The sequence below is a fragment of the Ceratotherium simum genome, chromosome 24 (genome assembly GCF_057802395.1).
Source record: "Ceratotherium simum simum isolate JZ-2026a chromosome 24, ASM5780239v1, whole genome shotgun sequence".
Lineage (NCBI taxonomy): Eukaryota > Metazoa > Chordata > Mammalia > Perissodactyla > Rhinocerotidae > Ceratotherium > Ceratotherium simum.
In genome coordinates this window covers 3,210,951-3,228,147 of record NC_141923.1, presented here as the reverse complement: position 1 = coordinate 3,228,147, position 17,197 = coordinate 3,210,951, and the positions used below count along the sequence as shown (strand labels likewise).

The following is a 17,197-nucleotide window of genomic DNA, read 5'->3' as shown; positions in this document are numbered from 1 at the left end:
GTGGACTTGCTCGCCCTTCATTTGGAACTTTCCACTTTGGCTGTGCTTCTTATGGCCCAACTTTGCTTCCCAGTGACACTGAGAGAGAAACTCTTTAGAAGTACTAAGCCAAAGTAAAAATGATCAAATATGGGGCCGGCCCTGTGGCTTAGCGGTTAAGTGTGCGTGCTCTGCTACTGGCAGCCTGGGTTCGGATCCGGGACGCGCACTGACGCACCGCTTCTCCGGCCGTGTCCCACACACAGCAACTAGAAGGATGTGCAGCTACGACATACAACTGTCTACTGGGGCTTTGGGGAAAAAAAGGAGGAGGATTGGCAATAGATGTTAGCTCAGAGCCCGTCTTCCTCAGCAAAAGGAGGAGGATTAGCATGGATGTTAGCTCAGGGCTGATCTTCCTCACAAAAAAAAAAAAAAAAAGATCAAATATAAAGATGTTTGAGTCTGCAAGAAGAAACGAATGCAGAATGAAATAGTCGTACCAAACTAGTCAGTAGGGTTCAGTAGTCCAGGGTGGGAGGTGAACTGTGTCATCTGTGACCTGCAGCAGCAGTGGCCATGCAGAGGTGTTAGCTCTGCTTCTCCCTCTCCCTTCCGTCCCTCTCCAGCAGCCGGTCAGCCTGGCCTCCCACTTCCCCTGCAGCTCTGACCTGTCCACCTGCACCAGTGCCTCCCTGTTCTCCCACATTGTGCAAGTCATAATCCAGAAAACACAGCGTGGTTCTGCGTCTCTGATTATACAGCCTTTGAGAGTTAACGGGAAAGCCTAGAAACTCTTCAGGAACTAGAAGTTATAGGGCCGGCCTGGTGGCTTAGCGGTTAAGTGCGTGCGCTCCGCTACTGGCGGTCCGGGTTCGGATCCTGGGCGCACACCGATGCACTGCTTCTCCGGCAATGCTGAGGCCGCGTCCCACATACAGCAACTAGAAGGATGTACAACTATGACACACAACTATCTACTGGGGCTTTGGGGAAAAAAAGGAGGAGGATTGGCAATAGATGTTAGCTCAGAGCCGGTCTTCCTCAGCAAAAAAAGAGGAAGATTAGCACGAATGTTAGCTCAGGGCTGATCTCCCTCACAAAAAAAAAAAAGAAGAAGAACTAGAAATTATGTAAAGACGACTCTTGACGCTGGTGACTTCTGGCCCCCGTAGAACTTCTGAGCATTCCGATGCTAGTTCATCAGTAATTGCCATATCTAGTTAAATTTTGTTAGATGTCTCTCCGCCAAATCGTTCATGTAAATCAACTTGTTGAGATGTCTGTCCGCCAAATCATTCATATAAATCAAGCTTTTTGAGGATGAAGTGGATTTCTCTGCATAAGCATAGAGAAAGTGAACAGGAAAGATTTTTAAAAACTGGGAAGAACATGCCTACAAGTGCTTGTTACCACCAGAGAACGGACAGACAAATGCAGTCTGTGCCCCCGTGAACTCACAGTGGGAGAAACAGATGTGAGCAAGTGCCATGAGGGGGCTCACCTCACGGAAGCCTCAGGAGGCTTCTGGAACATGCCATTGAACCTGAGGCCTGTGAAGGAAGAGATGAGAGGAGAATTCAGAGAGAGAACATAAGTAGAGTTCCCGAGGAAGGATAGAGTGGGCTGTCATGTTATTAAAGGAAGTTCCAGTGGGTGGAGGAGGAAGGAGTGATTGGGCCAGGCAGGCCTAGCCTGCCAGACCACAGTGAGGATTTTAGACTTTCTCCTGAGGGTAATGAGTAATCACCGAAGGTTTTCAAGGGAAGTAGCATGGTTAGATTGGGTGTTTTGGAGAGGTTGCTTTGGCTGCAGTCTGGAGAATTGGTGGGTGTGGGGATAGAGTAGACAAGGCGGGGGGCAGTCTGGAGGCAGTTGGAGCTTCTTAGACTAGCTTGTCACAGAATTATAGTGGTGGGCAGAAGTAGAGCCGTCAGCTGACACCCTGTAAACCTCCAGGCAGCCATCGCAGGAAGAAATCAGGTACAGCTGTACCCGATTAAACAGCCTGGTATGAGGGTGCCAGAGTTAAGTGTTGCTTAGGGCCGTGAATTCTGCAAAACTTATTCCTTCAGCCACAGAGAAGAAGGCTTCTTGCAAGATAGTGTTTGACTCCTTTGTCAATGCAAATAATCAATAACCAATCTATAGATAGGAAAGATAGAGTGATATTTATTGATGAGCTAATGCTGAGGACTAGCCCAGAAGTGTTATCTTCCCTAGGGAAGAAAGCACTCTGGAGGAGCGTGGTTTACAGCATAGTTATATATCATTTCAGAACAAGAACATACATCAAACATGATAGGAATACAGTTTTTTTCCCCAAAGTCACAAGGAGATGTTTTGCTGCAGTTGAGCACATACACAGCAGGTGAACTTAACCTTGATTCTCTGGGAAGAAAAGCTCATCTTCAAAGAAGTACTGATATTGGCATCGGAGAAAGGAGGACATTCATCTCTGTCTTTAAAGAGTGTATTCTTTGCTTCGGGAGAATATTTGAAGCAGATGTACAGTGCATATTCAGTGGGCCATAAGTGAAGCTACTCTGGGAAAAAACAATTTTTAGGCTGAATCAGATTTAAACCAGAATGGCTTATTCTCAATATACCTCAATATGTGAAAGCTTATTATGATTATTATTTTCATCACCCTTTAACTTTTATCAGTTATAGTCTCTTGCATCTTCTGCAGCTGTGAAAAAAATTCATCTAAGTAAAGATATTTGCAGCAATTATGAAATAAGCTAACATGAGACAGGTAGAAAGTTTCAGTTCCAGCAGCTTCATCCTCCAGAACTCTGAACATGATGAAAAAGTAAAATAAAGTATCAGGGCCGGCTCCGTGGCTTAGCGGTTAAGTGTGTATGTTCTGCTACTGGCGGCCCGGGTTCACATCCCGGGCGCACGCTGCTTCTCTGGCCATGCTGAGGCCGCGTCCCACAGACAGCAACTAGAAGGATGTGCAGCTATGACATACAACTATCTACTGGGGCTTTGGGAGAAAAAAAGGAGGAGGATTGGCAATAGATGTTAGCTCAGAGCCGGTCTTCCTCAGCAAAAAGAGGAGGATTAGCACGGATGTTAGCTCAGGGCTGATCTTCTTCAAAAAAATAAATAAATAAATAAAATAAAGTATCAGAAGCAGCAGAGCCTGCTGATACTCATTGCTCAGAAAATGAGGCTAATGGACAGAGCTCTTACGGCAAAAACTACATACAGTGAGGTTTAGAAATGTGGTGGTTTTTTTTTTTTTTTTTTTTTGGTGAAGAAGATCAGCCCTGAGCTAATATCCATGCCAATCCTCCTCTTTTTGCTGAGGAAGACTGGCCCTGGGCTAACATCCGTGCCCATCTTCTCTGCTTTATATGGGACGCCGCCACAGCATGGCCTGACGAGCGGTGCATCGGTGCGCACCCGGGATCCGAACCCGGGGCCGCCAGCAGTGGATAGCATGCACTTAACTGGTACACCACGGGGCCGGCCCCAAGAAATGTTTTCCTAAAAAAAAATTTTCCTTACTATTTTTCTTTTTTTTTTAAGTTTATTTTATTTTATTTTATTTTTTTGTGAGGAAGATCAGCCCTGAGCTAACATCCATGCCAATCGTCCTCTTTTTGCTGAGGAAGACCGGCTCTGAGCTAACATCTATTGCCAATCCTCCTCCTTTTTTCCCCAAAGCCCCAGCAGATAGTTGTATGTCATAGTTGCACATCCTTCTAGTTGCTGTATGTGGGACGCCACCTCAGCATTGCCGGAGAAGCAGTGCGTTGGTGCGTGCCCAGGATCCGAATCCGGACCGCCAATAGCCGAGCGCGCACACTTAACCGCTAAGCCATGGGGCCGACCCTGCTTACTATTTTTCTAATACACACAAACTTATATTTGCTTGCTTCCAGAAGACATTAACTATAGGAAACATAATTAAACTTGTTTTATTGTGTTGATAATTTTAGATGTTCTGTTAAGTTTCATCTATTTCCTCGTAAATATCTTTAGGAAAATTAAAACATTTTTTGGAACTTAAATGAATACCATAAGTTTTAGCTCTCTAAAGAGTACTGAAGGGTAGCAGAATATGCCACCCCAAAATAGGCCACTTTGGCCTATTTTGAGCAAAAAGCATTTGAAAAACAGCAGGTTTGAGAAAGACCTCCCCATTTCATCCTGAAGTCAGGAGAGGAAACTCCCATGTGAGAGCTGCTCTCTCTCTCTATCAGGAGGAAAGAATATTCTTATCACCAGGGGCTGAAAGAAATCTGTATAGACTTTGTTTAAAATAACTCTTATCTTCCTTTAGTCTCCCCATATATTTTAGTTACTTTTCCACAATTACTATTTTTTGCTCAACCTAGTATGTCAACACTTGGGCCTGTTTTTTGGGGTCTTCATTTTCCTTTGGGGGTTCCCATGTATGTGTAAAAATCTATACTTTTCTCTTGTTAATCTGTCTTATGTCAATTTAATTCTCAGGCCCAGCTGGAGATTTTAAGAGGGTAGAGGGAAAGTTTTGCCTCCCCTACAGTACAAAACTATGAGAACGTATACTACTTCTTTTTGACCACCATTTCCACAAGACGTCTCTTGTAACCTGCTTAAGGTGGTGTGGAACGTATTGTTATGCACCCTTTTGAAAAAAGGCAGTAGGGAATTGAGGTAACGGAGTGATGCATTTGTGATTGGATCCAGAAAGGGGAGTGTGTGCTAGAATTAGCACTGATGTCCTGCAGTTGTTCAGGAGAGCTTCTCCTTACATTTTCAGGAATTTTGCTGATAAAACAGCCATTAAATTATATACTTAAATAAATTATATTAAAAACAAAGATAATACATACTTAAAATGCATCACTTCTTGTTTACTACATTTTACAATTATCTCTGCTCATAAGGTTATTTATGTGTATTGTACGTATATGGTAGAAATACCATATGATGGTATACCACTGTGCATCTCTTCCCAACTCCTTGTTCAGTAACATCATATTGCTAGCTTGAAATCGTCCATCATGGAAGTATTTGCACCATGGGAATTGGCAAATGCTCCAAATGAGGGCTTGATTTCTTATTTTGTTAATTGTCTAGACTTAGGAAAGTAAAGGAGAAAATGTTAGTAATATGGATTAAATTAAGAAGTATATCTTGTTTATTGCCATTACATTGTGAATAGCCCAAATAGAAGAAGTATTCTCCCTGTATTCAAAAGCTATTATCCAATTCAGCAAAGAAATCTCATGTCATTGACAAATAAGTGAGGTCCAACGTAGGTCTTGTTGCACTTTCACCCTATTCTGCAATATCAGATAACCTTTGTGTCTGAAGTACACTAGCTAGTCACTTGGAACCATGGGTTGGCTAGTAATATAAGAATTTGGCAAAAATCAATGAAAAAACCACAGTGAGAAACCACTTCATACCCACTAGGATGGCTATAATAATAATTATTAAAAAAGGACAATAACGGGCCGGCCCCGTGGCTTAGTGGTTAAGCGCGCGCGCTCTGCTACTGGCAGCCTGGGTTCGGATCCTGGGCGCACACCGACACACCGCTTCTGCCGCCATGCTGAGGCCACGTCCCACATACAGCAACTAGAAGGATGTGCAGCTATGACATACAACTATCTACTGGGGCTTTGGGGGAAAAATAAATAAATTTTTAAAAAAGGACAATAACAATGTTGGTGAGGCTGTGGAGAAATTGGAACTCTCCTACATTGCTGGTGGGAATGTAAAATGGTGCAGCCACTTTGGAAAACATTTTGGCAGTTCCTCAAATGATTAAATATAGAGTTACCATATGACCCAGCAATTCTGCTCCATTGAATACATATGTCTACACAGAAATCTGTACACAAATGTTCATAGCAGCATAATTCGTAATAGCCAAAAAGTGGAAACAACCCAAATGTTCTCAGCTGATGAACAGATAAACAAAATGTGTTATATCCAAAACATGGAATATCATTCAGTCATAAAAAGAAATGAAGTACTAATGCATGCTATAACTTGGATGAACCTAAAAATCATGTTAAGTGAAGGAAGCCAGTCACAAAAGAACACATACTGTACGATTCCATTGACATGAAATGTCCAGAACAGGCAAACCCACAGAGACAGAAAGTAGAGTAGTGGTTGCCAGGGGCTGGGGGAGGGAGAGACTGCTAATGGGTACAGGGTTCCTTTTTGGGGTGATGCAAATGTTCTGGAATTAGTGGTAATAGTTTCACAGCTCTGTGAGCATGCTAAAAAATACTGAATTGTACTTTAAAGGGGTTGATTTTATAGTATGCGAATTATTTCTCACTGAAGCTGTTAAACAAATTAATGAAAGCAGTTTGTGAGAATCAATTGGCTATGTGGAGTTTACAAGGAAGGACGTCATATATTTTACTGTTATTTGTAAGTGTGTGCTACACATCCTCGTATCAGTAAAGTTATAATCATATACATCCTCCAGCCGTATTAAACATTTACCAGTACACCACTGCTCAGGGGCGACTCCATCAGGTGCTTCACCGCTGTCCCCATGCTCTCTCTCTGTTCCTCTGTCCCTGCAGCCCTCCTATACACCCTCAACTGCAGCAGAGAATGGCTCCTCACATCCCCCCAGAGCAGGCCTGGGGGACCCCTGCTCACATTCCCCTGGGGCCTCCTTCAGCGTCTTAGGCTTCTTTATTGCTCCATAAATGTTGGTTGAATTTTAGGGAGCTTTCCACTTTGTGATAATAGTTGTCACCAAATCTTTAACTCATTGCGATACAGCTTCTTTTCAGTAGCTGGGCGTTCTCTTCCTTTTTTTCACTCTACTTTTTTTTTTTTTTTTTTTTTTTGTTAGGAGGACCAGCCCTGAGCTAACATCCAATGCCAGTCCTCTTTTTTGCTGAGGAAGACTGGCCCTGGGCTAACATCCATGCCCATCTTCCTCTACTTTATGTGGGACGCCGCCACAGCATGGGTTAACAAGCGGTGCATCTGTGCGCGCCCGGGATCCCAACCAGCGAACCTCGGGCTGCCGCAGCGGAGCGCGCGCACTTAACTGCTTGCGCCACCGGGCCGACCCCTTTATTTTTCACTCTAATGCTGTAACCTCTTTTACCTAATCTGTCAAGAGTCTTTAACAATTGGAATTTTTTTTTTAAAGATATATTTCTAGAAATATTTTGAAAGTCTGAGGAAATCATATACACTTTTCAATATTTCCTGCTCATTCACTTATTCTAGACTCAAAATAGCTTTCTAAATGGGAAGCGTTCTAATGCTGAGCTGAACATACCACAGATTTTTAACAAAATATTCCAAGGGCCATTGTTGTCCTGAAGGAAGAACTGTCAGTATTATAAGTCAGAAACTGTCTGTGTTCTCAGGTGTAAAGGAAAAGCTTTTGGCTTGAATGGATGCTCCTGCTTATTTTATAGCATAACTTGACCTGCTGAATTTGCAGGAGTGGTGGCAGAGCTGATGGAACCTCCCGAAACCTTATCTGTGGCCTCGGAACTGTTTGTGCTGAGTAGCTGCACCAGCTTTGTCTCCCACTTCCCGACAAACCCGCTGCTGTGCTTGTCAGGTTTAAATTCTTCCTGTTTTTAGAATGCTTGGGAATTCAGAAGATTTAGGAAGATCATAGCCTCCAAGCAAAGGAGAAAATGGGAATGCTGACGGATGGTTCTGCATTTAGCAATCTCCTTCGGTAATGCCAAGTTCTTAGGATGCTTGTTTGTGTCGGTGGTGGTTAGTGGTGGCCATCAAAGGGGAAACTAACAAGCTGTGTTTCCTAAATAGTGACCTGATTTCTCTTCTTAGTCTACACTTGGTCTTTAGCTTAATTGTCAAGTGTTGAGTCCAGGGACCTAAATGACAGACCCACACGGGGGACAGGAATGCTGAGGATTGTACACGGAGTTGAGCAAATAAACTCTTCTGCTGGGCCTCTCCTTTCTTGCCATGCTGCTGGCACCACGTGAGCCATTCCCCTGCTTAGGTGCACTAGATTTAAAGTTATTAGCTATTCTACTGTTTCAAATTAAATTACTAGTAAGCAGCAAGTAGACGAGAGCTGTTTTGTTTTTTTTTTTTTTTAGGCAGGAGTTCTCCTGCTTTTTTTGTGTGTGTGTGTGTGTGAGGAGGATCAGCCCTGAGCTAACATCCATGCCAATCCTCCTCTTTTTGCTGAGGAAGACCGGCTCTGAGCTAACATCTATTGCCAGTCCTCCTCCTTTTTCTCCCCAGAGGTCCAGTAGACAGTTGTATGTCATAGCTGCACATCCTTCTAGCTGCTGTATATGGGACGCCACCTCAGCATGGCCGGAGAAGCGGTGCGTTGGTGCGCACCCGGGATCCAAACCCGGACCGCCAGTAGCGGAGCGCGCACACTTAAACAGCTAAGCCATGGGGCTGTCGCCCGATGAGAGCTGTTTTATCTTAAAATTTGCAAACCCTGCATCTCTGTTCTCAGTTCCTTGGAAGTTGCAGCTTATAATGGTGATAGTGAAGTACTAAATGAAGTACCCTCTATATGCAAAAGAAACGTTAATTCTGTTCAGTCTGGTATTGTTTTGGTCTTTGTAAGTTTTACCATTCTTTTAATTGACTTTATTGAGGTGTAATTTATATACAGTAAAACAAACATACCCATTTTAAGTGTGTATTTGATGACTTTTGACAAATGTATAAATCTTTGCGGTCACCACCCCAATAAGATCTAGAACATCACTCCAATTTCCTCCACCCCTAACCCCAGGCAACCACTGATCTGATTACTTTTTCTGGAATGTCACACAAGTGGAATCACATGGTGAGTCCTCTTTGGTGCCTGGCTCTTTCACTGTGTATATTGTTTTAAGATCCATGCATGTTGCATATGTCACTTGCTCACTCCTTTCTGTTGCTGAGTAGTTTTTGCTTGTTGATAGAGGGAGTGCTTCTGGTAAGCGCTCTGTTGTTCTTGGAAGTGGAAGTCGTGTTCTGTAGAGCTTGCTTTTTTAAAAATAAGGTCTAGGGCCGGCCCCGTGGCTTAGCGGTTAAGTGCGCGCGCTTGCTACTGGCGGCCCGGGTTCGGATCCTGGGCGCGCACCAACGCATTGCTTCTCCGGCCATGTTGAGGCCGCGTCCCACATACAGCAACTAGGAGGATGTGCAACTATGACATACAACTATCTACTGGGGCTTTGGGGGAAAAAAAAAAAGGGAGGAGGATTGGCAATGGATGTTAGCTCAGAGCCGGTCTTCCTCAGCAAAAAGAGGAGAATTAGCACGGATGTTAGCTCAGGGCTGATCTCCCTCACACACACAAAAAATCAATAAAAAAATAAAGAAAATAAAAATAAGGTCTAAAAGATTTCAAAATTGAATGGTATTTTTCCCCCATCAATTTTGGTTACATTGATCTTTTAACAGACAAGTGGAAAGGTAGGCCTTTGATTACTCTGCTGATCTTATTTTAATATCAGATTTATTGAAGTCCAATTTATATACAGTAAAATTCACTCCTGACAAGTTTGTGCATCACAATTCAAGATATAGAACATTTTCATCACCCTAGAAGATTCCTTTGTGGTCAACTCCTTCCTCTACCCCAACACCTGTCTTTCCCAGAATTTCATATAAATAGCATCATTCAGTATGCAACCTCTTGAGGGTGGCTTCTTCAGTGAGCATAATGCATTTGAGATTCATCTGTATTGCCTGTTGTTCTCCTCTGTTGTTAATTAGTATCCATCGCATGGACGAGCCATACTTGGTTTTTCCATTCACCAGTGGATGGACATTTGGGCTGTTGCTAGATTTTGGCGGTTATAAATAAAGCAACTTTAAACAGTCACATACAGGTTTTTGTGTGAATGTGTGTATTTGTTCGTCTTGGATAAATAACTGAGGAGTGGGGTTGCTGGGTTGTACGTTAACTATATGTTTAATTTTATAGTGGACTTCCAACCTTTTTTCCAAAGTGGCTGTGCTGTTTATCCCACCAGCAACGTATAAGAGCTCAATTGTTTTACATCCTTGACAGTACTGGTATTGTCCGATATTTTTGTTTTGGTGTTTTTTAGCCATATTAATAGGTGTGTAGTGGTATCTCATTGTGGTTTTGATTTGCATTTCCCTAATGACTAATGATATTGAGCATGTTTTTATGTGCTTATTTTCCATCTATATATCTTCTTCAAAGAAACTTTTATTTAGATATTTTGCCCATTTTTAATTGGTTTGTCTGTTTTCTTATTATTGAGGGTTTTTTATTTTTTTTTTGGTGAGGAAGATTAGCCCTGAGCTAACATCTGTCGCCAATCCTCCTCTCTCTCTCTCTCTTTTTTTTTTGCTGAGGAAGACTGGCCCTGGGCTAACATCCATGCCCATCTTCCTCCACTTTATATGGGACGCTGCCACAGCATGGCTTGACAAGCGGTGCGTCGGTACGTGCCCGGTATCCGAACCCCAGGCTGCCGTAGTGGAGTGCATGCACTTAACCGCTACGCCACTGGGCCAGTCCCTTATTATTGAGTTTTGAGAAATCTTTATATATTCTGGAAACAAGTCCAGATTTGCATATATTTTCTCCCAGTCTGTGGCTTGTCTTTTAATTTTTTTAAATAGTGTCTTTAGGAGAGCAGAAGATTTTAAATTTGGTGAAGTCCAATACATCTATTTTTTGTTTTATGGTTGTGCTTTATTTATGTGTTTTATTTATTTATTTTTTTGTGTGTGTGTGAGGAAGATCAGCCCTGAGCTAACATCCTTGCTAATCCTCCTTGTGTCTAAGAAATCTTTGCCTAATCTAAGATAGTAAAATTTTCTACTGTGTTTTAGAAGTTTTATAGTTTTAGATTCTATATTTAGGTCTTTGCTCCATTTTGAGTTAATTTTTGTCTATGGTGCAAAATACAGGTTGAGATTCTTTTTTTTGCATTAGAATGTTGATTTATTCCTGCACTATTGTTGAACATGTTCGGTATAGTGTTAATGTTAATAATATTTATTATAGTTCTTTTAATTCGGATATTCCCTGGCACATAGTCTTAAAAAGAGGAAGCTAATGAAGGACTTTAGTAAATCTGGACTGTTTATTTTATAATACTAGAGATTTGTTTTGTTGTATGTTAACTCCATGCATTTTGTTAAAGGTCTCAAGATTCTGTCCTCCAAGAAAATCTTGCCATGATTGGATAGGACCCCCAGATAAATATTCAAACCTTCGACCTGTTCACTTTTACATCCCTGAAAACGAATCACCATTGGAACAAAAGCTAAGAGAATTAAGACAAGAAACACAAGAATGGAACCAACAGTTCTGGGCAAACCAGAATTTGACCTTTCGTAAGGTAAGTTCAGGCTTCAGGTCAGAATGAGAAATATTAGTTGGCCACTTGGGGGCGCTAAACCTTTAGTATTTGCTTTGCCTGTCGGTGATTTGGTAGCGTCTCAGTCCCCCCTCCCTTCGCGCTCTCTCCTACATGTACATTATTATGTACATATATATGCATGTAATTTTTAAACCAGTATGTAACTGTATATAAGAAATATTGATCATTCATAGAATCGCAGATCTTTAGGCTTTCGGGGAAGTAAAGGGAGTAGCAGAGCCAGAGCTAGAACTACATCTTTTACCTGTGTATGTGTGTATGTGTGTTCAAGTTCATAAAAATATGAGTTTCTGTGATGTGTTGTCATTCTTCCTGAGAATTCAGAATTCTTAACAGCACACTCATAAATAAACTATATGAGAAAGAAGTATGAATATTCCAATCCAGAAGAAAAACATTTAAGCTTTATGTGTTTACCCACTTGGGCAGGCTAAGTCAAATGGACTGTATTTATCTTATTCTGTGGATTTATAAACAAACAGTGCCTCCCAAAGTTCATTAAACATCTCGTTTTCAAATCCTGTTTCAAGCATGAAACTTTTAACCAAAATCAGATGGTTTAAAACAGGCTTTGAGATGGGCCATTTCTCTGGAAATCCACATCCAGACTTCTCCAGAACACTGCGAGCTGTATCCTAGCCAAGGAAACATGGAAAGACAGAGAAAGGGAGTTCTGATAGTTGTCTTATTTTAGGAAAAAGAAGAATTTATTCACTCAAGACTAAAAGCTAAAGGCCTGGGACTGAGAGCTGAATCAGGTTAGTTCATTTGTTTTTTCCTGCTAACATTGTTTTTGTTTGGGTAACTACATGAGAAGAAAAAAGAAAGGATGTTGAATGAAGTAGAAGAAGGTCAGGAGGCAAGTCACGGCCCCCTTTGGGCAGGCGCTCTGAGGGGATGCTCAGTGGGACATACGTCTGTCCGCTTCCTGCTCTCTTTTCTCTCTGAGTGAGATCAGCTCTCGTGATTTCAGGTCATTCTTATTGATGACCTCCCGCTGACCTTTGGGCTTATATCCCAAGGTCCCATGGCTTCTCCAGCCTGTCGCTCCCCCACACCAGCTGCTCTTCCTGGATTCCTGATCTCAGTCCATGGTCCCAGCAGCTCACATGAGCCAGAAACCTGGGATTCCTCCTTGAAGCCTCTCTCCCTCACGCCTTCATCTCTCCTCCAGGTTTACCTCTTAAACATTTCTTGATGTTGTAACTGCTAAATGTTCTTAACGTTTTAACTAAAAGTCACACTCTTGCCACTTCTTATCTTTTAAACATTGCTTTCGTTCAGGCCCTTGTAGTTCTCTGCCTAACTTCCTCATTGGTTGCTTGGCCTCCAATCATTAAATCAGGGGTTGGCAAACTGTTTCTGTAAAGGGCTAGATAATAAACAGTTCAGTCTTTGTGGACCATACCAGGTCTCAGTTGCAGCTACTCGACTCTGCTGTTGCACTGTGAAAGCAGCCATGGCTGATGCATAGACGAATGGGTGTGATGTGTCCCAATAAGACTTTATTTACAGAAACAGACGGTGGGCCAGATTTGGCCTGCAGGCTGTAATTTATCAACTCCTGCTTTAAATCCATTCTTTGCAGTTTAGCCAAACTGCTCTACTCAAACTAATCTGATAGTTGCCGTTCAGCCTAGGTTCTTAGACTTGCCATGACTACAGAATGACAGCTGCGCTTCTCCGTCTGGTGGAAGGCTGCCCAGCCCCTGCCTGTCTCACCTCTTTCACATCTTGTCCCCCATCCCTTGTGCTCGATGTGCCAGGGGGGCCAGACTGTGTTCAGTTCCCTTTACCTACCATGCTGTCCTTTCTTTTTGGACGGAAAGTCTAGTGCTCAAAATAACCTTTAATCCTTTTCTCTTGGTGTTGATATAAGGCCTGAAAAACATTTCATACTGTTTGTTAAAAAATGTCTACTGTCAGGGGCCGGCCTGGTGGCGTAGTGGTTAAGTTTGCACTCTCCACTTTAGTGGCCTGGGGTTCACGGACCCGGATCCCGGGCGCAGACCTACACACCGCTCATCAAACCATGCTGTGGCACCATCCCACATACAAAATAGAGGAAGATTGGCACAGATGTCAGCTCAGGGACAATCTTCCTCAAGCAAAAAGAGGAAGATTGGCAACAGATGTTAGCTCAGGGCCAATCTTCCTCACCAAAAAAAAAAAAAAAAGAGAGAAAAGATATCTACTGTCAAAACATTATTCTGATGGAAAATCCGAAACTATTGACCCTAAAAGTCATATCTGTCATTGGGTTAAAGCACTGGCGCTCTCCCTGCTCATCCTTAGCCTGGCCTGGATATATTTAGAATAAAGAGCTCGGGAAGATGGAGTAACCCGGATGCCAGGCCCTCCGTTGTTTGCTGTCAGCTGCACGGGCCCCTTGAGGTGAGGTCTTAGAGGGGAGGAACAAGCAGGAAAGGGTGCTGCCTCCCAACAGTCAGCATAGAATAACAGCTCACAGTAACAGGTCCTGACTGTGTGCTGGGTACTAATGCTAAGTCCTTTGCCTATATCATCTGCTTTATTTCCCACAAGGATCCAGTGAAGTGTAGGTACTGTTACTTTTACCATTGTACAGATGAGGAACCTGAGAACAAGTTATGTAACCAAAATTACACAGTAAGTGGAGGGGCCTAGATTCTGACCTAGAGAGTTGGGTTCCAAGGGCCTGCCTGACCTCGCCTTGCCACAGTGGCTCTCAGCTCACCTTGCTGAGTGGCTCACAGCTCAGCACTGTCCTGGCCGTGCCCACGTGCGAGGCCTCTGGCTATGTGGACCCCATACACCGCATCTGTAAGGTGGGAGCACACCAGCCTCCTCAGTCTGCCGTCAGGATCAGGTGGGATCCGGTTGGCTCGTGCTGTGGACGTGCTCTGGAGACTAACCACTCTCTTAACAGATGGGAGAGGTGGTTTTGAGTCTTATTACCAGGTCCGAGTTCCTGTTGATGGCATTACTAAGAACTGAAAGGCTGTCCTTAAATCAGATTTTACAATTAATTTGGTGATAAAACAGGAAAGAATGTATGAGCAGAGGACACATGAAGGGAGGTGCCTGCTCTGTCAGCTATTTAAATAGTTACCAGGCTGCAGTGACGGAAAAGGGGAGTGGTAACAGGCGTGTCACCTCAGTGGGCCAGGATACACATCTCACCCACAGATGTGCTGACGTGAATATAGGGGTCCCACAAACTGAAGGAAGAGGAGGCTTGTTTAATAGATGATGTTGGAGAAACTAGTTACTTTTGGCCTAGAAGAATAATTTAGATTCATGCCCCCTATAATACAAATATATTCCCAATAGATTGAAAAGTTAATTATTAAACATCAATTGTTTATGGATTAAAAAGTTAAATACAGGGGCCAGCCCGCAGCCATAGCGGTTAAGTTGGCGCGCTCCGTTTCAGCAGCCTGAGGTTCACAGGTTCAGATCCCGGGCACGCACTGACACACTGCTTGTCAAGCCATGCTGTGGCAGCATCCCATATAAAGTGGAGGAAGATGGGCTCGGATGTTAGCTCAGGGCCGATCTTCCTCAGCAAAAAGAGGAGGATTGCCAACGGATGTTAGCTCGGGGCTAATCTTCCTCACACACAAAAAAGTTAAATACATAGCTCCTAGTTGTAGAAAGTCTAACAGAGGGCCGGCCCCATGGCTTAGGGGTTAAGTGCGCACGCTCCGCTGCTGGGGGCCCGGGTTCGGATCCTGGGTGCGCACCAACGCACTGCTTCTCTGGCCATGCTGAGGCCGCGTCCCACATACAGCAACTAGAAGGATGTGCAGCTATGACATACAGCTATCTACTGGGGCTTTGGGGGGAAAATAAATAAATAAAAAAATTAAAAAAAAAAAACGTCTAACAGAATAAAACTGACTCTCCATTACCTGGAGGAATGATGATTCTCTAAGCTTGATAGTAAAGGTAGATTCAAGAACATGAAAACTGACAACATCTTTATTAGTTAAGACTCCCTCTGATCCAGTGTTCTGTAAAGGAGAGTTTGCTGAGGGGCTCAGAGGTGGCTCAGACCCAGGGCCAGGTAGAGCCGGGCCCAGGCGTTGCCTGCACTCAGACACTGGCACAGAGAGAATGCAGGACATGCTGTCTCCTCTTGTTTATTTATTTATTTATTTTGTGGGGAAGATCAGCCCTGAGCTAACATCCATGCCAATCCTCCTCTTTTTGCTGAGGAAGACCGGCCCTGAGCTAACATCTATTGCCAATCCTCCTCCTTTTTTTTTTTCCCCCTTTTTCTCCCCAAAGCCCCAGTAGATAGTTATATGTCATAGTTGCACATCCTTCTAGTTGCTGTATGTGGGACGCCGCCTCAGCATGGCCGGACAAGCGGTGTGTCAGTGTGTGCCTGGACCTGGGATCCAAACCCGGGCCGCCAGTAGCGAAGCATGTGCACTTAACTGCTAAGCCATGGGGCCGGCCCCTCTCCTCTCGTTTAAACTCCTCTCTAACCCACTGCTGCAGCCTTCTCTTGCTGTAAACAGGCTTTATCCACTTCTCAGTTTGTACCTCGAAAGTTCAAGAAAGTAGCCTGCCTGAGGCTCTTCCCAGGCAGGTCGGGCAGTGGGGAGGTGCCCCAGGATCCTCAGAGGCCGAGGGGTGGGGGTTGTGTTGAATGAATGTGGCTGTTTCCATGGAAACGGGGGGTAGAGGAGGCAGCACAAGGACAGTTCCTGGCAAACTGGAGGCCTGGGCAGACAAAGGGGTCTGCATCTGGGAAGCAAGTTAAACATGAACAGTGGATTGCGGGGGGAGTTTGCGGCAGACATGACGGGCAGTCTGGACTTCACGAAAAGCCTTAAATTTGTAGAAATGACAAAAGACCTATAGATGAATAACATGACTGCAAGAAGAAAAATTGCTCATACTCTAAATTTTACAGTGCTTATGTTATGAGAGGTTCGGGGATTCAATTGGAGACGTAAAGGAACTTTCCACTCCAAACAAATGGACTGAAGATATATTTTATTGTATAGAGGATAGTAAAGGCGATAGTCCACAGACAGATCCGAATAGGTCAAATAATAAGAGAGAAAAAACACCAGCTCGACTGGAAAGGGAAAACATCCACATCGGCTGAGATAGCAGCAGATTCGAATAGGTCATATAATAAGAGGGAAAAATATCAGATCGATCGGAAAGGGAAACACCAGATCGACTGAAGGGAAATGACACAAATCAATTGGAAAGAGAAACACCAGATTGACCGAAAAGAGAACACATCAGATCAATTACTTCACAATAAATCAATTACTCACAACATCCACGCCCCACTGCCGGGAGAGTCCTTCCAATCAACACGGCTGGGCGGGAATCACACATCCTGGGCAAGGCGTCCCTTCCAAGGGTGGAACTCTCACTGGGGCTCAGTTTCCAGCAGTTTATATAAGCAGTTACAGAGTTTACAGAGCAAGCATCTAGTGTTTCCATGCACAAATGGTTATCAGTGGTGTAGGTACACTGAGCCCCCTGGCTATCGTCCCACCCCAGTAGTTGTGTGGTGCATTGTTTACCTTGCTTATCGTCCCAGCCTGGCACAGATGGCCAGTCTGCCCCAGGCTGCAGCGCCAAAAGGCCTTGAAAGTTTTACACATTGCAACTATCTCCATGGGAGAAGGGCCAGTTCCCACCATGCAGAAAGCAGCTTTTATATTTCTTTTTGTGCTGGTGGCTGTAGGTCAATGGAGCGGCCAAACATGGCTGTACTCATGTCAAGACAGCGTATTAAAACAGCAACCAGGCATCTGTTTATGCTTAGTGAATTCAGGGGGGATGTTTTCAGTGATTAGATTCAACGCTGGTGCAGTTACATTGACAATGCATTGCTCGTGGATGGTGAGGAC

General features: G+C 43.7%; 1 protein-coding gene across 4 annotated transcripts in view; it reads left to right on the top strand.

Annotated features, from left to right (window-relative positions):
- Positions 1-17,197, top strand: part of COA8 (cytochrome c oxidase assembly factor 8) — a 38,458-nt gene that overhangs the window by 7,093 nt on the left and 14,168 nt on the right. For 3 of the 4 annotated variants that reach the window (XM_004434288.3, XM_087447880.1, XM_087447878.1), the window contains exons 2-3: positions 11,091-11,288; positions 12,025-12,088. In XM_004434288.3, coding sequence (XP_004434345.1) covers positions 11,091-11,288; positions 12,025-12,088 — 262 coding nt within the window. Of the gene's footprint in view, positions 1-8,644; positions 8,765-11,090; positions 11,289-12,024; positions 12,089-17,197 lie in introns of those variants that run through there. The other variant, XM_087447879.1, reaches the window with a different exon arrangement.